Source organism: Watersipora subatra, chromosome 4 (assembly GCF_963576615.1).
Source record: "Watersipora subatra chromosome 4, tzWatSuba1.1, whole genome shotgun sequence".
Classification (NCBI taxonomy): domain Eukaryota; kingdom Metazoa; phylum Bryozoa; class Gymnolaemata; order Cheilostomatida; family Watersiporidae; genus Watersipora; species Watersipora subatra.
Genome location: NC_088711.1, coordinates 37,945,276 through 37,970,282, shown reverse-complemented (window position 1 = coordinate 37,970,282; position 25,007 = coordinate 37,945,276). Strand labels below are relative to the sequence as shown.

The window sequence follows — 25,007 nt, the reverse complement described above, 5'->3', positions numbered from 1 at the left end:
TATGGTGTTGCCTATTATTATATTATATCAGTAGTTGTTTATTATATTAAATATTATCATATTATATCAGTGGTTGTTTATTATTCTTAGCTTTCGGTTGCCAAATAGGAAAATCATTCAACTATAAAAATTTTGACTGTCGAGTTAGAGAGAAAAATATAATTGAACTTCTGCGTGATAGCATTAAGTAAATATTGCTTAACTTTGACTTGTTATGCCAAAACAGGTACTGCATTTATAGATTTTTGTAACATTATTAAAGAAATTGATAAGTAATTTGGTAGTGCTTTAAGAAAGTAATTAGCAGTTTGACATAATATTACAGTAAACGCTCCTACAATGTAAATAATCCGTTCCCGGAACATTTACTTTATAGGAATTTTACGTTATACGAATAGTAAAATACATATATATCGCCCAATCCATTCCAAGATCTTTCCAAACTCATCCCTTTGGCCATACCAAAAGGAGAAACTAGACTTAACTTTTTAATTTGTGAGCTGTTCTGTAACTGCAATATTATTAGTTTGTATCGACAACTTTGTTCCTTTTTCTGATCAATTTTCACTGGTTTTATAGACCATGATTGCAGTAATTTTACAATAAGTTGATGAGCGCACATCTTTGACGTTCATTTACAACGATTTGCTTATTTTTTTAAACAGCGAAGTCTATTTTGCAAAGTAAAACTAATAACAAATATTTTATACGTCCACAAAACAATTTTCACTATAAAAAGCGGTACTACTAGTCCAGAGTCTAATTGTATCCAGAAGACAAGGTTATGATAAAAGACAACTTTAAATGATACTCCAACTCGTGACATCCAGATTGGTAGACCGATGCTGTAACACTTGCACCAATCGATCGCCTTTTAGTGTTTATGAACAATTGCTGAGCTACCTATTCTCAGTTTAGTCGACACATCTGACGATCTAAACAAACAAACTATAATATTATAAAAGTTATATATATAATATATTTAACGCTATACTGACATCATTTTTTTCTCTAGCACGTGTAGCGAGATAAAGTACCATTCAAATCGAATTTGAGAACTCACCTGAGTAGACACTTTATGTTATATGGAAATTTTTTACGTAATGCGAATATAAAACTTTACACAAATTATTTATGTTATCTGCAATTTACATTATAGGAGGTATAGGTTATAGGAGCTTCTACTTTACTTAGCTTGAAATAGGTAAAAAACTTTGCATTTGAGCAAACTTTGGCTTAAAAAAAGGGTGTGGTAAAGTTTCTACACATACTGCAGCGCATATCTAGTGTTAGCATTTATAGTTTACGGCGCTAAAACTAAGACTATCTATCATTCTGATCAGTCATGAGTCCCAAATCAATATTTTCAATTGGAATTATTTTTAACCAGTTTACAGATACTACTAATGTTTATCCATAAAGTTTCATTGAACATTAGTGTTTGTAGTAAACATTGAAAATCAGCCTAAATGAATAAAAAGATTCGTTCACAGTAACTTTATGTTACAAGAACTGTGTTTTTAGACCATTCAGCAGCCACAAGTTTCATTTAAATCATGCGTTTATTTAATTTTACACAAAAAATTATCTTGATTTAATTTGAAGAGCCTGAATATATATTTTTATAGCAAATGTCTGTATCCATGTATAAATTGCCAGCAAAAACAATGATTGATGTCTTAACCGGTCTTGTATTGAGAAAATCTATCAAGCCATGCCAGGTACATAGAGTAAGACGCCTAAAGGAATAATGTAGTTTCAATAGACTCTTTAAACTGAGATTCGCGAGTTTAGGTCCTTGAAAATCTGTTCCACATATTCATGATACTTTTTAAGAATGATACAATTGCTAAGATATTGAAGGCCTGTTTTAGCATTTTAACATATTGATTTTAGTAAACAGAGCCTATGGTCATGAAAAAGCAACTAATATATTAAATACCTTTTTTTATTCGCCTATGGATCTATCAGGCTTTATAAAATTCTGTTTAGACAACTTACACACAGTTTAGTGGGGTGAAATCAATCACCATTCAGACGCGACCCCAGTGTTAAGAACAAACAAAGCAAACAGAAAGCTTAGTGGATGGAATCATTCAGAATCCTTGATAATTATTATTTTCAAAGAGATAAAATTTGAAAAGATTTCCTGCATCTGAATAAATGATAGCAAAAACCAAATACAAGCAAACTTCAACTTGTCAGTTATTTTTCTATTTGGTTCATTTTATGGTCTAACACATACCGATTCTCTTATCTGGAACTAGAGTAAGAATGATCACAACCATCTAAAACTAATTTAGTTAGTTCCTATGAAGTCTGTGAAAAACCAAATCGAATCGTTAAAATACCAGCGTGTTAAAAACCATTTGAGGAATAATTGCAACCTAACTTGTTGAAGAAATTCTGTTGCACTAGTTGGTTAGTTATTGGAGGCATTCTATAACGGTTATAATTAAACAAGTAACATTTAGCTGTTAATAGACCAGATGACAGCAAGCTATGAGCGGCTTGGAAGCTGGACCTACTTCTGTTCTGACCCAGCCATACCAAAAAAATATCCTTGACAAATCATTGAAACTGTATAAAAACTGAAGGAACAGACGGCCTCAATTGAGTATTTTGAAACCACTAGAGCTCAGGAACTTGGATTAAGTATATTTCACTTGGGATTATTCAATCACTGTGGTTGGGATTATATCATACAATGACTAGACATCCGCTGTGCTGTCTAAGCATACATGTCATGTAACCTAGAGCAGTAATAGGTCTCTGTGTAAGCTCAACTGAACATATTGTAAAGCTCTTGACAAATATTCACCTATTGAGAAACTATTGTACGAACTAAATCAAGCCGATCTTCCAGAAGACCGAATCCTTTTGAAACTTAGAATTCAGATATTAGCTGTTTGCAAAAAAGTCTCCAAAATATGGGTTTATGGCGGTCTTTTTTTAATGTTACTATTTATAAAAAAGTTTTGCTATCCAACAGTTTTATTCTCCATATTAATGGCTTTGCAACGATACAACTACTTTAGGAACAATACAACTACTTTAGGAACGATACAACTACTTTAGGAACGATACAACTACTTTAGGCAACAGTTTGGATTGATATATTTGGGCAAACTTTCCTCCATAAGCAATATGCTTTGATGAGATCGATCATGAAAATTGTTTACAAAAGCTATGCCAATGTAATTCATACTAATCGTTGCTGGTATGATGTCAGTCCACAGCAGTATTTTCATCAAACTAATGTGATAATTTGCGTCATGCACAGAGGCTCGTTCGTCTTCTTTACAATTTATTAATATTATACCACCTACGTAAAAACTTACTAACGTCAGACCATATTAGGATGACTATTGTCTTTCTATTTTTTATGTTCTGGTTTACTGTTATGACTAATCAATATAATAATTGAATTGGCTACTGGCTATATGACCAAGAGAAAAAAGTATCAAATCTGAGGAAAACTAATTTTGATCGACTTCCTTCAACTAATATTGTAGATATGTTGACAAACTATAAAAATAATTTATCCTTCTCTATTTTTTATAAATACAGAATTTTGAAAATGAAAACAGTCCAGGGTTGAGACCATTTCAAAGAAATCATAACTGCGCATTGATAAGTGCTCTCTGATGCCTAGATGTAAAATGCATTACCGTTGCAGTACAGTGCAGTAGTAGTTAGCAGTGTAGTAGTAAACATGTCACAGTAATGGAGTTTGCAGCATAATTGCATTTACATACTTTTACTACTGCACAGTATGCAGCATACACCAGTACAACTATTTTCTAAGGCGCAGTGATCGCTACTGGTGCAGCGAGAGTATTGCTTGCAGCACAAGGCTGTATGCAATAGGAGTGTTGCTTAGTACGTAGGGCTAAATGCAGTGGGAACTTTTGCACTAGACTATACATCACATAGACAGCACATTTTTGTGAAACTCATCACAGAATGAAGTATAAGATTTGAATGTTGCGCAAACTTGAGTATTATTAGGCAAACAAATTGAACACGATTAGCATGTTGTAAATGGTTGAAATGAAAACTTACTATAATGTATATATAATATATAATCTTAATGAAAATACAAAAACCCTAATGCCATCGATTGCAATGGTGATAATGTCTGACTCCCTATTCCGAAACGATATAGGAAACAAGTTCATAAGCTTGCTAGACATAGCATCTGACAACTTTACACAACTCAGTACAGTAGATGCTCCTATAACGTAAATTCCAGATAACATAAAAAAAATTAATGTGAAGTTTTTGCTTCCTACTACATAAAAACTCCATATAAGGTAAAGTGCCAAATCAGACGAGTTCTCAAATTCAATTTGAATAATAATCTATTTTGTCGCACTTGCGAAAGAAAAAACGATCCGTGTTTATATACCTACATATTATATACGTACACAACTTTCGCAACAATGTAGTACGTCGTGATAGATCGTCAAATGTGTCAACAAAACATAAAATAGGGTAGCTGCGCGTTGTTTATCAATATAAAGGTGATCGATTGGTGCAGATGTTACAGCGTCGGTCCACCAATACGAATGTCACGAGTTTGAGTATCGTCAAGTTTTTTTTTTATCCTAACCTTGACCTTTGGATACAGATAGATGATGAACAGGTAGTGCCACTTTTTGTAAAATATTTTGTTGTTTAGCTTTCTTGTAGACATATAAAATATTTGTTATTAGTTTTACTTCGAAAAGTACACACTGCTGCTTAGATAAATAAGCAAATCGTCGTAAATGAACGTCGAAGATATGCACTCCCCATCAACTTATTACCGCAATTATGATCTCTAAAGACCAGTGTGATTAATCGTAAAGAGGAGAAAAGTTATCAGGGCAGACTAATAATGCTACTGTTGCGGTACAGCCCACCAAATAAAAAAGTTAAGTCAAGGTTTTTCTTTTTGTATGCTTGAAGGAGTGAGTTTAGAAAAATCTTGGATTGGATTAGGCAATTTACATGTATTTTACTATTCTTAAAATGTAAAATCCATATAACATAAACATTTTTAGAACAGATTATCGACTGTATAGATGTATAGAAAGTCAACGGTGTCAGTTGATCCACAGTATCAACTTCAAACTAATGCTCAGTTCCAGTTCACATGCAGTTTTGAGTTGTGACAAATGTGCATTCGCAATATGCATAAACTGCTGGGTTTCAGGTAATGAGTCATGAAAGTAAATGTGCAGTATATTGCAGAGGGCAATTTGCGGTTGGAGCGCAGTTGCAGTAAATTTCTATTGTGAAAGTTGTAATGCACTGCAAAGTTACTGAGTATTGCACCTAAATGAGGCAGCGAGCTGTTTTAATGCATCACAACCCTAGAAAACACAAAACAAGTTTAAGCAATCAAAACTAAATCTGAAATCCAAAATTACAGAGAAAATTACCCATAATATAAATAGGTAAGCGACAACCAAATTAATTAAATCAATTTATGTAAAAGTGGACACCATGACAAATGGCTTTATAATATTTAATTAGAATACTTCTATGGCATGCCAAAAATGATGATGAGATTCATAGCATTCATTGCCACGCTATCAAGAGAGAAATTAGTGTTACCAGGTAGGTTATGAAGTTAGGGTGGTAGAGAATGCCCCCGTTTTCTTCGACCTTTTCCATAGCCTTACGTTCAGGATCACCAGCTACAAGAACTTCATTCTCCCCATCAGCCTACAAGCGAAGAAGTAAAGATGACTTAGAGAAAGAGAAATGATATAAAAAACAGGAAACAAATTTTTACTTTGCAAAATTTTATGTGGCCACATCAAAACCAACTGATACAAGCCTAGTTTACAGTGAGCCCTTTTTAACCAGGGTATGCAAGGGTCTAGAGTCTAGAGTATGATAATTGGTTGCATTGCATTTCGAGTTGTGGACAAGAAAATCCTATAGGTGCACTATAGAAATAGGAATGAAAGGGTACTAAAAGGGGCTTAATAGGTATTTTTCCTCACAACATCTTTTATTACATTATTACCTTATTTGGAAAAGACAAATTTCATTTAAAATTCAAAAGTTATGGAATTTTTTCAACAGCAATGCGCAAATAACAACATAATAAGATTCACAAATGACAACAACAAGCGGCAAAAATGATTCTAAAGAATTTCAACACAAAGCGGGCGCCCGTAAGTTCATGGGAGGCCAAAACTGAAATGATGAATCTCATAAAAAGTGACAGTTATGGTGAAAATATAATAAAAAAATGCTATGATATTAACATTCGATAAGAATGAGGTGTCAACATCAATTTGTTACTAGATGTGGAAATATTCTACAAGTCAAAGAAATAGTTAATATTACCACAAGAATTGTCAGAGGGCTGATGTGAAGTCATATATTAGGCATTTGATAAGAGACATTATATTTAGGGTAAAGCTATCCGTGCCAAATATTTGTGGTGACAGCCGATACAGGCGGACACTTGTGAGAGTTGCTATAGAACAGCATCTCCGTCCTTAGCTTGACAAGCAACAAAAAATAATTTTTATGACAAGTAAATCTAAAACGGCTCCTAATTTATGTGGACCGATTTGTCAATGAGCAAATTGATTGAGCCAGTCTGCAGAAGAACAGGAGTTACATGTACCAAGGAATTATGGCAAATCATGATCTACTAAGTTGGAGATTGAAATCTGACAAATTTCATCTTAATAGGATCATTGGCTCAATAACAACTGCTTCACAATAATGGATCATACTCTAAAACTGCAGAACATCAAGTACCAACACCAATGAACAAATATGCATTGTACTAAGGAACAGTACTCAAGCAGCATCAAAAAAACATACCAGACAGCAAACTAACAAGATAAAAACTTCCTTCTGGTTGCCTACAGACACAATAATAACAGAGTGGGTTTGTTAGATATTTCAACCCATTTGGTTGCTTGGTCGATTTAATACAAGTAGAGCTTCACAATATGGCATTTGGATTGTTTGGTGGAGATTTTTAAAGTGGAAGATTTGAAAATCACCACCATTTAAAGAAATATTGATAATCGCATCAACAATATATAATCGTGTAATGGAGATTTATCTCAGATCTGACAATTTTCAGAGTGAGCAATACTAGAACTAAAACTTACGGGCCTTCTAGTCTTGTAATAAGCTCATTCAGAGGCCTTCCATGCACACGGACATTCATGAATTGTTTCTAATTATCACGAACACAAAACAGTTACTTTTCAAGTTAAAATATACAAAAAAGTTTTTCTCACATAAAAATACCGCAATATATCACAAATCACTTATTTGCAATATCGAATCGTCTGGTGAGTTCTGAAATCACGAAACTCTAAGTATAAGTCACACAGCTGAGATTCTGACATCTAGATATAGGGCCTATATATTTCTCAGTGTTGGTGCGTAGGTGCGTCCAGCTTTAGATATAGCTATAGCGCACGCTGATTATTTTACCAATGTGCCCACGCGTTACGATGCCCCTTTTAAGAAATATTTTTTGTAAGGTTTGATTACATTATCTGGGGTCAAGACCAATTCTTCTCACGTGGACAATTATATCGTCTCTGTGAAAAGAGCCTCGACATTATCTCACAGTGCTGTCAGACAAAGACAGTACGATATCTCATTTTAACATTTGTACCGGTATAAAGAGGGACGAGTATCGTCGTAATTAAAATTCTGATTGATAGCTTCTGGTAGAACTGGAACAGCAACATTTTTATATACGCACACACTTCTATGCAAGAATTATTATTAATTCAACATACTCAGAATTTTTATTTTGTTTTCTCAGTTCGTATTAATTATATCATTACTGAATCATCTTCTATTGTAATCGTAGCAAAACCGACTTAATTTAGCTATTATTTGCTGATTATTTCACATTTACAACTAAACCTTTCCATAGTCATCTTATTTTCTAAAATTTATTTGACCTGCACGAAACATTTTCCTCATGATATAAAGTTTAAAAGTTGTTTGACAAAGTTTGAAAATTTTGAATTGTTTTTATTTTCTCTCTCAATTTATTTCAATTACGCAAAACACTTTTCTCATGATATGTAGTTTGAAAGTTAGAATGGCAAATGTTATATGTTAAATACAAATAAATTTTCTGACCAAAGACTTTTTTACTACCTGGGCACCACCCGGGTAGCACAGTATTCCTCTATGTAGCTATGTAGTTACCAAAAGAATGTAAGTCTCAATTGTAAATATAGTATATTGGTACCCATGTTAATGGTCATTGCTTGTTAATCTTCATGAGAAACAAAATGTCTACTGCTTACTTCATCTAATGTTACTAGTGACCGGTTTATCGGTAGACTTCTGACATATATTGAGGGCTCAAGAGTTTAGACAGAAAAGTACAGTTACCAGAGTAAACTCTAAATTTCTCAACGATCCACTTTGAGGCAAAAAAGTGATTAACAGTAATGTTTTGATAACAGACTACCTTATTTTCAAAGCAGTTCAAAAGATCGAGTACAGAGTGCTTTCGGGTTACGATGACCCTGTTATACAGAATTATGTTATAGAAGAATGTTACACAAAAAATTGTCTCGAAATTCAAATTTGGCAGTCAGCATGCTGATTATGTCGGAATAACAAATATGCCAATATGCTACTCACTGAAATCCCTCAAACAACGAATGAAGGAGATACGATGCTCGATTTCGCTCAGCTCGGCTTTATTGATTATTAGTTTTGTAAAAATTAAACCGGAAACAGGTAAGCGATAAAATTTTAGTGATAAAAAAGTTGAAGTTCAGTGAAATAGTTAAAAATACATACTAAAACTTAGCTTTATGTAGGTGTTTAGTAAGCTAAGTTAAATTAACGTTTATTTTATATGTCTGCCTCTAAAGTAAGAACGTCCTATGGTACGTACTGTACACAGTACATTGTAATGTTACATTTTATTGCAGATCATAACCGCTAAATACACCAACATTACTGTAGGTAACTATAGTTACTAAGGTTAACATATTATTTTGTTACTAATTTTTACTATGCACAGTATGTATATAAAATTTGGATGATTTTAGCCAGGGGGTGTTTGCCTTAGATATTTACTATGGGTTTCTATATGACTTTATATGAAATTTTCGCCTAACCGTGCCAACACTGGAACAAATTAAAATCGTATGGTGAGAGTCTACTGTATATATAAACATTTGTCAAATGGTTTTGTGTTTGTTTGAGCATCCCGATCTTATATTTGATAAGCTCAAAATTTGGTAATACTGTTATTTGTTAATTATATTTATTTTATCAATTAGCGATCCATATTGTTTAACGGGTTACATTTGATGGTTGTAAAACTATGCTCAACCAGCTTCTGACCTTAAAAGCTCAACCGCAAAAAAGAAAAAAAATGATGCATGCTCACGAAATAAACTTCAAATTAGACTTCGAAGAAATAAAGACGAAGAAATATATTTGTTTGTTTATAGTGTCAAAACAACAGACCAGTTGAAGCTTATCCATGTATCAGATTTCTCCTTATGGTTTCAGCAATTTTGTATTACCAAAAGGATAACAAACTAAGCAAAAAAAGGATAAACGAATTGCGGAGTGTAGCTGTACAATTCGGTACAAATATATGTGTACTGAATTGTATATACATAATAGCCAGCACGAGTATACACATATATATAATGTACAATTTAATATATATATATATATTAATATATATAACTAGGTGAATGCCCGGTGTTGCACGAGTAATAAAAAAAGTTTTTGCACAGAAAATTTACTTTTAATCAGTGTATATAACATTTACCATTCTAACTTTTAAATGAAGGTGTTTGTTTATTTCTGTGTGTGTCCATCCAATGCATAATTTAAATATTTGAAAGCTCGAGACATAGCTCAGACAACTTCTTGAAAAACATTTTTTACTTCTTACGCTACACATTCGTTCAAAACTTGAAACAGTTTATAAACAGTAGCATGCAATGTAGTTGCCACTGGCAAACTTTCTTCACCCAATGAATTTGAGTAACTTGAATGTTTACTTGCAACAAAATTTACATTACAATTATCTGGTATCAAAAGGCTCACCATGTCTTCCTCTGCTGTGTTGTAGGCGCAAAACATGTGGAAATGTGATTACAAGCTCTTAAAAGCTATTTTGGAAAGGGATTCCAATCTACGGCGTTTTCGTGATGGCTGCGATGAATGTTCGGTTTTGAGCTTTTAAGAGCTTGTAATCACATTTCCACATATTTTGCATCTACAACACAGCAGAGTAAGACATGGTGAATCTTTTGATACCAAATAACTGTAATGTAAATTTTGTTGCAAGTCAACCTTTAAGCTAGTCTAAATCTTTACTAAAATAATAGCCACACTTATAATTGTGCTTATAATCATTACAATCCTTATAATTGTGCTTATAATCATTACAATCCTTATAATTGTGCTTGTAATCATTACATTACGCTTCATCTCTCACGATATCATGATCTTCAAGAATGCGAGTAGTGACCAATAGTATTTTCGCAAGTGCTTTAAGCGTGCATATTTTTAATAAGTACACGCACAATTATTCCATAGTATAGCAAGTAGGCAGTGTGGTGTAGTGGATAGCACGCCTGTCTGCACAACTGGGGTTTCCGAGTTCAATTTCAGTACACAGCGGTTTTTCGTTCTTAAAACTTAATAGTTATAACTGTACATATGAACGACAGACAGGCACTGGCATTTACACATGATATATTAAGATATATCATGTATAAATGTAAAGTAAATAATTTAACATTAATCTATGTTCTATCAGATATCAAACTGACTTGTGCATATTTATATGATAGCATTCAGCAAATCATAATGTTGTAGTCTGAGCTAAACAAATGACAGGATAGTTTTATATGACTATGGAATATGAAAAAATTATTAAAACAAACTGCAAAATGTAATGAACGTCTTAAATTGGTTACAGCAAAACAGTGAACATAACACAAGACTTAAAACACAAGATAAAATAAGAAATGAGAAGCATGACATACTTTTGGGTAATATCATATTAAATGTCTAAATAAATAGCCTGAACGACTCAAAAAATGTTTGCTTGATCGAAAGCTGTTCATTAATGATAGACATAGGCTACACTTTTCATAACATACATGTCATAAACATGTCAAGAATTATAGATGAGGCATGCTTGTATGATCCCCAACAAACCATATATGATCAATTCGAACCAGCTGTTAATAATATTATTTCACCACCATAGGATTAAGGCGGTATTATAGATTACCGACTGACAACACTTACTCAGTCTAAACATCAATGAATCATTTTATGAGAACTAAATAGATGATACAGATAGAGTAATGGCTTTCATATGCATTGTAATACTGTGGGACATTTGTAATACTGATAATATAGCTCACTAAACATAGAGCTTTATTGTGAATGCACGAGTTTGGGAACTGATGTCAATCTGAAATCAGAATCAACCTGAGGCCTAGTTTGATGATAACATGAACAAGTTGGAAACACAAGAATAAGAAGGCAGACTAATATTTGATTTTTTAATGAAAATTAACTCTGCATGAATACTTTCGAATACGGTTGACTAAAGCTGAAGTATATCGGTTAATAATCGGTCATGGATCTATAAAGACTCAATAAGCTGATCTTTCAGAGAAATCTTGGAATATTAGCCGTGTAGCATAAAATATACTATCTTTTAGTTGTATCACAGCTTCTACCTAGTCCAACATCTACATCTCTTATGTTACACCTGTGCTCACCTGTCGGCATCATAATGCTGATGTGTTAATAAAAACCTCTTTCTATTGACTTAATTAATTTAGTTTCTTGTATATAATTAAGTTTTAACATTCCATTTTTTACATAGCAGCATGTAAATGAAATGGCATGTAAACTGCATATGGCATTAAAATGAATGCAGGCATTCATTTTAATGCCATATGCAGTTACTTGATGTATTAACCGTTAGATAGTTTAGGCCATATAAAAAATTAAATGAAATACAATGTATTTTTCGAGGAATGTTTGCTCCAAATATATGGCTGTTTTGACATACAGAGCCAAATTTGAATGATTATCTTTGTATGTCGAAGTGTGATTGTATATGACGACAACTTGATTAAATATGATAGTCCTATCGCTACAACAGATAGTCACAGGACAACCTCCAAATGTAGTCATTCAGCCTTGACCTCCAAACGCGGCTAAATTGTTGCTTCGAGTCGCGTGCAGTTGTAATAAATAACTGTCTCAAAGCTTATCGCTTGTATTACCTGTCAAAATGATTGCTTATATTGCAAATTGGTTGGGACATAAATCAGCTAAATTCTAATAACAGATTATTGGTTAGTGTACTTTAGCTTTAGGTGCCTTCACAAAAACTGCAGATCACTTAAAAATGATAAAATAAAAAAAATCGATTGATGGACAGTCTGACACTTAGGATTTTTAATCAAATTAATGTGATGATTTTCCGACTGAGCCGGAAGCTCCATACAAGCAGTTTTGAAACTTTTTGCATTAAAATTAACCTGCAAATACTTAGCTTTAGTTCGCTGAAGATGTGTCAGATTATGCCAGTGAATAACAGCCACGCTACCGCTTTAAAGCCTCATAACACATCAATTTGCTGAGAGAAAATCAGCGCAATTTAATTTCATCATTAAACAAGTTATTTTTAAAGAGCTCATGAAAAAAAATTGTATGGAATAACTATGAGTGAACTCAACAACACTGATTTAAGACCAGCTAGAGACAGTTCAGACACAACCTCACTGCCTCAAATGTTACATTGACAAATAACAAGGTCAAACTTGACAGCAGAGTATGTGCAGCTTTTTGCTTTATGAACTCTGCAGCAGGACAAGGAGCCAGTCAGGCAAAAAGAATAATGAACTCATTATTATTCTTGAGAAAATTTCTATACGGTGGACCCTCGCCATACAATTTTAATTCGTTTCAGTGTTTGCATGGTAACGCGAAAATTTTGTATAAAGGGGTATAGGAATCTATAGTAAATATCTAATACAAACACCTTGGTGAAAATCATCCAAATTTTATATACGTACTGTACATATTAAAAATTAGTAACACAATAATATGTTAACCTTAGTAACTATAGTTACCTACAGTAACTTTAGTGTATTTAGTGGTTATGATCTGCAATAAAATCTAATGTTACAATGTACTATGTGCAGTACATACCTTATAGGGGGTTCTTACCTTCAAGGCGACGTATAGCATAAACATTGAATTTAACTTGAATTTAGCTTACTAAACTAATACTTAAAACTAAGTTTTAGAATGTATTTTTAACTCTTTTACTGAACTTCAACTTTTTCATCGTGAAAATGTGATCACCTATCTGTTTACGGTTTCGTTTTTGCAATAACTTAGAATGACTAATGCTGAACTGAGCGACACCGAGCATCGTATTTCCTTCATTCATTGTTAGAGGGATTTTGGCAAATAGCATATCAGCATAACTGTTATTCCGATGTAATCAGCACACTGACTGCCAAATTTGAATTTCGAGAGAAAATTTTTGTTGATATCGTATGGCAAAATATATTTCAAATGGAAAGGGTGAAAGGGTGAAAAATCATCATGTTCTACATGTAGGACGAAAAAATTGTATAACAGAGTTATCGTAACCCAAGGGCGCACTATATCTACATTATTGATATACATGTAAGTGTTTGATGGTTTGTCTGCCGTATGTCCAGTTATAGCGATGAAATATGCACAAAAAACGCACTTCACCCTGGCATTGAACTTGGAAACACTGATTTTGCAGACTGGCGCACTAACCACTACACCAGGTGACCACCTTGCCATACAATGGAATAATTGTTGGCAATTGGTTAAAATATGGCCGCTGCAGCGAGCGTGCTTGAACTAATAGAAGAAAAATATGTGCCCCAACATCCCAAAATGCTATAAGGTAAATATTAAGCAGATATAGCAAAAACTTAATTTAATTTATTTATACACAGTAATAAACAAACACCTTCATTTAACAGTTGGAATGGTAAATGTTATACATAATGATTAAAGATAAATTTTCTGTGCAAAAACCTTTTTATTACATGTACCTCTGCAACGCCAAGCATTCACCTAGTTCAATGATAAAATACATGCATAGGAATCAATGGGTATTTTCATAAAACGAATCAAAACTACAAACCCAAGATGAATTCCGATTTTTAAGTTTGAGATGTGCAAGTTTGTCAAATGGGCTGTTTTTTTAACCTGAAGTTCAACATTGAACAACATCGAAGACTTTGTAACAGTTTTCAACCAAGTATACCCGGGTAAAGTATACCCGGGTAAAGTAGGCTACAATGTATTATCCAACATGATCAATATAATTTTATAATACTATACTTGTTAAAAAGTAAGTTTAATATAATGTATAATATAAATACAATGTATATGCATCTAAGAAGCTTATAGAAAAAATTTAAGTTCTGAAAAAATTATGGTGACCATTATTGGTAAATTTAATTTTGAAAATGGCTTTTTCAAATTTTGGCTGGCAAGTGTAAAACGAGACTGAAGTTATGTAGCGATGCTCGATGATAGATACAAACTACAGAGGTATCACATACTGATACACCTGTCCAAGAAAACAAATATGTTTAACTTGAAATCCTAGAATCAAGAAATAAAAAGCATATTAAAAAGATCATTTGTCAGCAATCAGTTGTCACAGTAAAGAAGAGCAGAAAAGGTAAACGATCTTACGAAAGGTCAGCAAATCTATTCCTCAAAAGATGTTCCTGGATATTAACTTACTGTTGGATTACATCAAGACAAGATCAATCATCGAAACCAACGACGGCTAAATTACATGAAACTAGAACTCAGAAAAAAATCAAAAACTTGCGTAAGAGAACATGTAAGCCCAATAAAAGATCGAATTACAATCTGCAATATTTGACTGATAGAGCTGTAATTGAACCCCTAGAACCTGCTGAAGAGTGGTTAACAGCACTCTAAGTATGCCAAACCCACTAACATACTGTACCTCAAAGTTATGCAGAAACAGCCATGAGATGCGGACTGCTAAGAACACCACTTCTGATCGACTTACGGGACTAAAAAACAGCCACCAAAGCAATGTGACCCAACAGTTCTCACTATGGGCAGAGAAGATGTAGAGAAGAGCTGAGCATGAAGAAATTGGCAATACATGGACCTGACATCTAAGCCCTCTTAGGTAAGAAGTTGCCACCTTTACATGCCGAAATGGCAAAGCAGATGATTAGGCTAATAAAGGAAAACATACTATACGGTTAAAAAAGAACTATAAGTTACCAAGAGGAAGTCACGTCTAGGAATAATTGTGTGTGTAGTTGTTATTGCAGCTAACATATGTACAGGTCAACATGTATAAAGAAAAAGATTTGCTCATAGCTGAAATTAGTTTTTAATAATCTCAGAAGGTCTTCCCGCGTAACAGGCACATGTTCTGTTTACCGCCCTGAGATAACACATAGCAGAGATCAAAGTTTTTTCAATTTTCTATGAGATTTTTTAACAATGGCAACATCTATACATAATTAAGTGAGTGAGCACAATACAACATTTTAATACTGTCAGCCATATAAATGTTATATAATATGTATATAAAATTGAAATAAATTTTACCCTTCCCTTACCCATTGCAGTCGAGCCACAAACTTAAGTGCAACCCCTGTTTTAATTTAAAGTCCATGTCAGCATACCCTGAAGTATCTAGATATTTTCTATATATAGTACACTATTCTGGATGTGCACAGTGATCAATGAATATATAGGAAAAGATGCCTGGGAGTGATAGGTATCATATACAATATAACTCTCAAGCTTCATATATACAAGCTATCAGCCTATCTTACACATACACTTATCATTGTTTCATGTTTGCACTAGTCCATCAATGCTCAAGTTCTCAAGTGAATTGCACGTAAAAGAAGAGACCAAGTCTGCTACCTGATGTGAGAGGAAGCTTCCCTAGTAATAACCCTTTGGAGATTTAACATCTACACTTGTTTTTCCAAATGTGAATATTGACATATACTTTTTGAGAAAACAGGAGAGGCTTTAAGCACTTTGTGAAGTGCAAATACATGAGATGTTAAATAAGATACCTATAGAGGGTCTAAAGATATCGTAGTCCTTGCTGAGACAAAGGCGCCTAATAGAACAGTAAAAGCGTTGCCCATCATCATCTCTACACGCACATTGACTATACCTCCCAGAATTCTCTTTAAAGACTAAATAACATCAAAGTGAGAGGTTTAGGAGAAGTTAAAATTATAGGGTAGTCTCCAAATAATAAGAAAAGTACAGTTAAATTCAGATTACTGCTAAATAAAACAATAAATTTTAACAAATAACAAAAACTAACAACATGAACAGAGAAAGAGCTATATTCAAAGTCAAATTTACAGCAAAACCAACAGATTCTGTTTTCTCATAGTTTTATTAATGATAAATTCAGATTAATACAGTAACTATACCAGTTACGACCAGTGCGACTTGCACACTTGTTGAGTAGATACCATCACGGAAACAATGTTATTGTATTAAATAGGGCCGTTTGTAAAGCGAACCAAAAGAATCCCTTGACCAGTGGATACCAACAGATTACCAATGTGGCCTTTCCTTGCTGATCGCACCCTTGACCATATGCATGAAGAAACTGTAGATGAAGTGCAATCGAAAAATGAATTTTTCTGAAAGTCTTCTACAATGAGGCCACAAATGAAACATTTAAGCTGGATTTACGTCCTTCATCACATGTCCCGAGTATGCACCTCAAATCTATATGGCCTCCATGACGACTGCTTCGACTTACAATCAGTTATAAGTCGAAACAGTCGTCATCCAAACTGAGTCGAAACCAAACTGAGTCGTAGCTCTGATAGAAATTGAGTATAATGCATTTAAATGAGATTTTAAAATTGAAATACCAATGACAAAAAATTTTCTGATAACCAAAAAAAATATTTGTGAATGACTCTAGTATAGCTGTTTGCAGAAGTGGCATAGGAAGAAACCACTGAAACCCTTGTTCGTGCCCAGAAATGACAAATCTGACATATACGCTAGGTAACAGCATTGCTAAGTTTGTCAAAAAAGTTTGAACCAAAATCTCACTGCAGTGCAAAACAACTCAACAAAGTCTTTAAAACAGTACAAGCGATCTCTTAGATCCCTTAAAACAACACAAACAATCTACAAGAACCCTTACAATTTACAAGTGATTTGAAAGAACCTGTACAACAGTATAAGCGATTCGGCAGAACTCATACATACAACAGTACAGAATGATACAAAAGTACACACATGTAAAGGGAGCCTTCACATCATTCTGCATAACCATTCATACCATAACTGCATAACAATATCAAATGTTAACTTTCTTATCATATAACATCATTCGGGCAATTGCAACATGGATTGCTTCTAGAATGTTTAGCGCATTGATAGGTTTCGTCAGCAATGATGAAACAAATCACGCATGCGACACGGTTTCATTTGTCCTCCCTAACATTAATCATATGATGAGTCATCACGTTGAAGCCTTGGCCAGGTTGTATTATTACCGGTCCGACTTGAAGCCTGAAGATCTCTACTTAAGGCACTAATTTGAAAAATTTTTCATGTGCTCAACCACTCATAAATTTTAAACAATGAATGGGAGAGCTATCCATCAATAAACGTTTTGCATGGTGGGCTGATAAACCCTAGATTACTATCCATTGCAATAAAAGAGCATGGTGATTTTTACTACTTCTTTAAGAGTCTGTGAAGCTCAAACCTTATCTTTTAATTGTGATCATGAACAAAAAAATAAAAAGTAGATGTCGAAAAAATGGCATTGTAGTGCAAAGAGCAAAGGAGAACATCCGCCTCTTTTTTATCAATTGATCCATTAAGAGTTCATTGACGCTGGAGCCCAACAGCTACCTGGTAAACACTAGAAAGATTGAAAATATTTTTTTCTTCCATTGGTACCTTGAGTATTTCATGTAAAAACAGCGTCAGAGGGGATAGCCTAAGGGATAGCCTAAAGGGATAGCCTAAAGGGCAAGCACATACAGTAAGAGTTTGTACTATTGGTTTGAACTTTTATAAGCAAATCGCAGGAGAGCCAGTAATATGAGGATAGAATACATCGTAACACTAGGAATGCCACAAATTTTAAAATGCATGCTTACTTAGCCTTACATAAAAAGCCATTCGAAGTGCCTAATCAAAAACAATATACTAACGGCAAAGCTATTTACATAGATTAGAGTGATAAAGCTGTAGGTGTGAAACAGCGTTCACACACTGACGTCAACTGCCACCCACACCTAACAACCGTCAATGTATGAACTGATGCACACTTGTGTGTGAATTATTACTCATGCAAACGCAAGTCACTAGATCTGGTCAAATAATTAACTTATGCTAAATACACCAAGTATACAAACAAATCTTGCTAGTCATCAATTAGTGAAGATTTCTTTACCTTTATGCATCGAGTGAGAATCTCCAAAAAATATTTGTATTTCAATTACAAGACCACCGATTAGTTATCAACCATAGCACTATCAGATGGTCTCAGTGTTTTTTAAAGAATGCCCAAATTGGAACAATTGTAACTCAGCATCTGAAACTCCTAACAAAATTCAACTACCATAAAACCTGTAATTGAACACCACCTCTATTTGACCGCCACTACGAGAGAAGGGTTGAAAAATATAGCGCCACCCTCTATTTGTACACCACTTTGACTATCTTTGATTTTTATGAACAATTAATATCAAGTGATCAATAAAAAAGTGCCCACAAAATCGTATTAATAATGAATCGCTTACATTATTAAGAATCAATTCTCTTATTGTCCAACTCAAAAGCTTTCCGTTTTTTTTTCGTTAAAACTTTGAAAGCAACACCGCGGTGAAGATCTCAAATGTGTGCTCAAAGTCACAAGTTGGAGATAGTTTTGTTTAGATACATTTAGACTGTTTTGGTACATGGACATGAAGCAATATCTACAGTAATTTAATTGTTTCTAACAAGTTCAAATAATACATTTAGTTATTAACAACACTAAAGAAACGCATGAACAATAGAAAAGGTCTCACCGTAATATCTCAAGAGAACCTGAGCAAGATATCACTTTTCAAGTTCATAGGTACTGATGGAGTGATAGAGACTGCTTCCTTGCTGACTCATAGTACTGTATTCAAGATTTCCTTGAGACGATTGGTTGAATAATTTACAGCATAAAATTCAAATTTGTGATCATTTTAATACATATATAAAAAAAATGATTGCATTTTGCAAGCTAATGCAATAATAGTTCAATCATTTACAGCTCACTGTTCCATAATTTTCCATAAAGTTGACGATAAAGCTAGTAATTTTTACGGTGATAGTTTTTAGAGGAAGTAAGAAATTCCAGGGAAACATTTTGCATAAAAATAAGGAAGTACAGTGGAACCTCGGTTCTCAAACGCTTCGGTTCTCGATCAATTCAGTATTCAACTAAAAAAATTGGAGATTTGTTTGTCTCGGATCTCGAACATAAATTCGGTTCTCGACTAAACCGGAGCATGCGCATTAAAATTAAACGTTCGGAACCACTCCAGAAACCTTCGTTAGCGAAAGGAAAAGTAAGTTACGCTTCATAACTTCTTTACAAAAGGAAGGAACCATCTGGGATGACGTCCCTTTACCGAAAAGATTTGCTAGGGAGACAACTCCTCCAGTCGAGTTACCCTAAATTGTTTTGGAGGAGGATTCTCTTTCAAATATGTGAAGTAAACATGCCATTTACTGTTCATATTTTTTTCACAAGATTTTTGATGTATCCTAACTGATCTGTTGCACTTTTTTGCTGTTTCATTATCAATTTCTGCAATTTTTTTGTATCGTATCTTAACCTAGAATGTTTTTGAAGTTTTACGAGCAAAACATACGAAATGTTTTTTTTTCTTTTTTATCATCAAAGATAGAAAATATTTTATTAAAATTAAACACGATCTATCCCATCTACCCATTTTTATTTATAGTATGTAGTATACAGTACAGTTTATGGTGTAAAAAAATACTTTACAAAAGTTATTTTCTCGACTTGGAACGGATCAAAATATACATACATTAATTCTAATGGGAATAATTGTTTCGGGTCTCGAACAACTCGGTTTTCGAACAAACTTTTGGAACGGATTATGTTCGAAAACTGAGGTTCCACTGTAGTTATTTACCAAGCGGTTACTATGATTTAGAAAAGTAAATATTAAAATAAGAACAGGAATATAAACAAAAGTAGATGAAATAATTTAGACTTGGAAGGGAATTTATAGTGCAGATAAACTCAACGAGGTCTATACTTTTACCACGGCTACGACTGACGAACTGTCTGTCTCCTGTTCACAAAGGCTATACCTCCTCATATCGATTGTCTTAAATGTAAAGATAATGTGACAATAAAACATTTTGACTGATTATTATTTATTTAGTTTCTTTCAGATAGCCTTTATACCCAGATTTTTGCATAACTCATTTGTTTTAATGCTATATTTCATGCTACCTGAAGTGTTTATCATTAATTTTTTGAGTGCGATGAAATGCTTTGAAGAAAACGCCAAAATTCTTATAAGAATATTTGCTCCAGTATACAATGGTTTTAACATAGGAAGCAAATAATATAAGAAATAACTTCGTGCATGTATGTCGAGGTGTGTTGGTAGCCAACAGAGAGGTGCAACGGCAATCTACATTTTGTTCATATCTTTTCTTTAATGTCTGTGTTGCAGAACCACATTAATAATGTTATATATGACTGACTTTTAAGCAAAATGCAGTCAAAAATTACTTAAAATTACAACAACAAAAAATTAAGTATCATACCAAACCATCTCTCTATGTAATACCACTAAAACATTTTAACTGAGCAACGAAAACATCTCCAGTTCCTTATTCAGCATCTCTTACAACTCTGTTTCGAGTTGGCTAGATTAATCTAAACACTTCTGCCTCGGCATTATATTCAAAAAAATAAAAAGCAGCATAAAAATAAGGTATTATTTAGACTTGGGTAAATGCCTAAGAACATCTTTAAATTCAAATATTATTAAAAACCTATAGTGAAAACACTATTGAACTCAAGTCCTTGTCATGTAACAGGTCATCTCTTAGAAAAAGATTAGAAGACTTTTCATTAAAGGTTTACTTGCAACAAAATTCACATTACAGTTATTTGGTATCAAAAGATTCGCCATGTCTTACTCTGTTGTGTAGTAGGTGCCAAATATGTGGGAATGTGATTAAAAGCTCTTAAAAGCTCAAAAACGAACAGAAAATCGCAGCGACACGAGACCGCCCTAGTTTGGATTCGTTTTCCAAAACGGCTAAAATGTGACGTATGTGTGCCAGATGGTTTACGTTTACACTTTCATGCATCCTTATTCGTCGAACTATTTTCACTAATATACTTCAGGCTTGCGATAAAAACCATGTCTATTGTTCTTACGCGTCTGTTTTATCGGCATCATAATGCTGCAACTTTGAGCACTGATATCTCAAAACATAGCATAAAAATAAGTTTAATTTTTTAAACTTAGCTTGAACGATTGCATATCATCCTCTGATAAAAATGATGAGCCTTTTGGTCCGCTATGATGGTCGAAAAATGCTGTAGAAGTTGTTCGCGCCATATGGCAGGAATTGTAAGTCACATGATGAGATAATGTTAGTTTCAGTTCAAGTTTGATCTATCGCAAATAACAGACACGCTTTCTCGTATTAAACTTGTTAATTTCAATTCGTCATCATCTCTAACGCGCCACATCGTGTTTGTGCAGCTGGCAAGCTGAGAAGCACCTTTTTTTGGCCATGATCAGAGAAAAGACCAGACCTTCACCGGGCGTGGAGCAACTGGGTGAAGCTGGATGTGACAAACTTTATTTATTCGCCTGCTTACTCTTACCTTTGTTTTCGCCATTTCAAAGACGACATGTTTTCTAACCTGTTTGCATACTCCATGTCACCAAAGCGCGTGAGTAATTTATTTTATGAGCCACTTGTATTAGTAGTAGTAACTCGGGTTATTTTCTAGTATTCTCCTAATACTACTGTATTAATCTATATTTAATAGTACAATATTAATGTCATTTAATTGTAATATGATATTATTAGTATTTTATCTTTTTAATTACGTGTATTATTTTTATTATAACAACAAAACTAATTCATACTGCATATCTATCTGTAAAACGTAATATATTAATCTATAATTGATAAAATAATGTTGTTTCACAATTAATTTCGCCAAATTTCTTAACCCCACTCACTTATAGATATGTTATATAAAATAGTTATTGTCATTTTCTGGTATCATCGGTAATAGCATATTAATATTATTAGATTATTATTATTAGTATTAGATGATGAAAAGTTTGTGCCAACCACTGAAGACTAGGAAGAGTTTGAGCGCTATGTTGGCCAGTGTCAAACGCTCTCCAATTACATGTCAGATAGAGCTGAACTTAACCAAACTTTGCAAAATATAAAGAATATCTATAGAGTTGTTACTCACATTTTTATGTTTACAATATCATGGATTCTGATAAGGTTTTGTAAAATCTGCGTCATGATTGCATGGCTATAAATTTACTCTTTTTCTGATCAAGCAAATATGATATAATAACAGGAAATGATGTTGTACAAATCTTATTGCAAGTCAACTATTGTGTTGTGATTTCAGACCCGAATCCTCCTTCAAAGTGGAGAAAATAATAGTAAGTGTGACAGCACTCCAGCGACTATTTCACTGCCACGCCTGAGCCCTCCCCTGCTCATTCACGATGATGCGAGAAGGCGGATGGATAGAGTTCAAGGTTACATGTGCCTCCTGTCACCAATCGTACACTTGGGAAACAACTGCCAGGGTGAACAGAGCTCACGTCATCAACCCCCTGTTGGCAGCTGCATCACTCTTTTCTGGCGGATGCCTTACGCAGAACCTCCGTTTTCTGTCGCTCCTGAACATCGCGATACCAAGCCACAGCGTTTGCCTCTACCAACAAAGAGAATACTTACATGGTGTGAGTGTTAATATTTAACCATAAACTTGGAAAATGTGAGTAAAAGCTTGGCAAACTAATTGAATAACGACATTTAGAAACAATTTTTTTCTTGAAATGAAAACATGTCATTCTTCAAGCGAAATATATTATAATTTAAAATTCTGATTCATCATCATAATATAGCACAAAAAGGGGGAAGAGGATTCTACATTCTTAGACTAATGATAATGATACAAATTAATCTTGTATAATGAAGTTTTACAATATTTTACAGTGTATTGCTGAGCAGTACACCCTGCATAACGAGGGATTGATGGCAGCAATCGATTAGGAGCTTGATTTGGCAGGTGACGGTAGATGCGATAGTCCGGGGCATTGCACACTATACGGGGCCTACACTATGATAGATCAGAGCTGCGGTTTAATAGTCCGCAGCCATCTTGTCAAGGTAAAACTTGAATAGTTTTTACTTCACAGCCTGACAAAAACCAAAGTTTTTTAGTAGTTATCAATACATAAACATGAAGTTGCTGAAGAGCTAAATAATTCATTCAAATAATGTGAAAGTGATTTTTGGTCATAACTTTCTTTACTTTGCAGTCAACGGAGACCACCAGCTCTAACGCCATGGAGCTGGAAGGCTTCAAGCGATGCCAGTCTGATCTAATTTCCCACGGCCTGAGAGTGAGGTCCATTACAACGGATGTTGTTACAGAGGTTGTGTGCATACCGCAAGCTTGTGTTTTGGCTTATGCCGCAAATTCGTCGCGGTGAGCGGCGGCCTCTACCTGCCTGCTTGGTGTCTAAGATTTGGGCTCTTTTCCCACCAACAGATGATGAAGAAGAGTTTGCAGACTATGTGTTCAAGGGCTTCTGCTATGATGATGAAGAGACTCAACGACTTTGATTGAGAATTCTAGATCAACTCTATATCATAAGTGGTACTCATTTGTATTGCATTGTCATTTTATTATTATTCAGGCTAAGCCACATGGTGACTACACACCATGTAGCTAACAAACTAATTTTTGTTAGTAAATTGCTGTTACATTGCTTCCATATTTAAAATCACATGATTAATGTGCATAAATCTGCCATCACTGATTTTATAAAATAAAAACAAATACATAGAGGAACGCATATTGGTTTCACCGCTTACCAAAGTCGTTGAGTCTCTTCATCGCCATAGCAGAAGCCCTTAAAGACGTAGTCTGCAAACTCTTCTTCATCATCCGTTGGTGGGAAAAGAGCCCAAATCTTAGACACCAAGCAGGCAGGTAGAGGCCGTCGCTCACCGCGACGGATTTGCGGCATAAGCCAAAACACAAGATTGCGGTATGCACACAACCTTTTGCGAGCATTTGGCGATGGCTCTCCAAATGGGAATAGATTATCTACCAAAACAATTATTGAAAAACAATAATTGCTGATCATCAAAATAATCTCGATCTTTATATAATAAAATCACAAAACTAATACACTCTCTACTGTAGTAAGTGTACAAGCCAAATATAACAGTTCTCCTTGTGTTCCACGAGTTCAGAATATGTGTGTTCAACCGATGCATTAAATGTGTAACACAAGAATTGTAGATAATGCTTGATGCATTAGCATAGCTTTGGTGTTGTTGGCATTAAATGAAAATCCGACTCACTATGATATCGCAGGTAATTATTCCACCCCAACTCAAGGGGTGCTGGCGCTACAAGTTCGTCCACACCAGGATGCATACACAGGCATTCATGCTCCCCGCGGTCATGGAGACGATGCGCAAACTCAGCATCATGGCAGCACAAACATTCAGGAAGAGATGGCATGTCTTGACAGCGTTTGCAGACACACCACTCTGTAGCCGATGGTATTAGCTCCTAAAGAAATGAACAGATATGTCTATGCAACCATAGCTAATACATCAGATCG

General features: G+C 34.2%; 1 protein-coding gene across 3 annotated transcripts in view; it reads right to left on the bottom strand.

Annotated features, from left to right (window-relative positions):
- The window catches only part of LOC137392965 (uncharacterized oxidoreductase YjmC-like), an 84,845-nt gene that overhangs the window by 13,850 nt on the left and 45,988 nt on the right, over window positions 1–25,007 (bottom strand). For all 3 annotated transcript variants that reach the window (XM_068079339.1, XM_068079341.1, XM_068079340.1), the window contains exon 9: window positions 5,605–5,715. In XM_068079339.1, coding sequence (XP_067935440.1) covers window positions 5,605–5,715 — 111 coding nt within the window. The remainder of the gene's footprint in view (window positions 1–5,604; window positions 5,716–25,007) is intronic.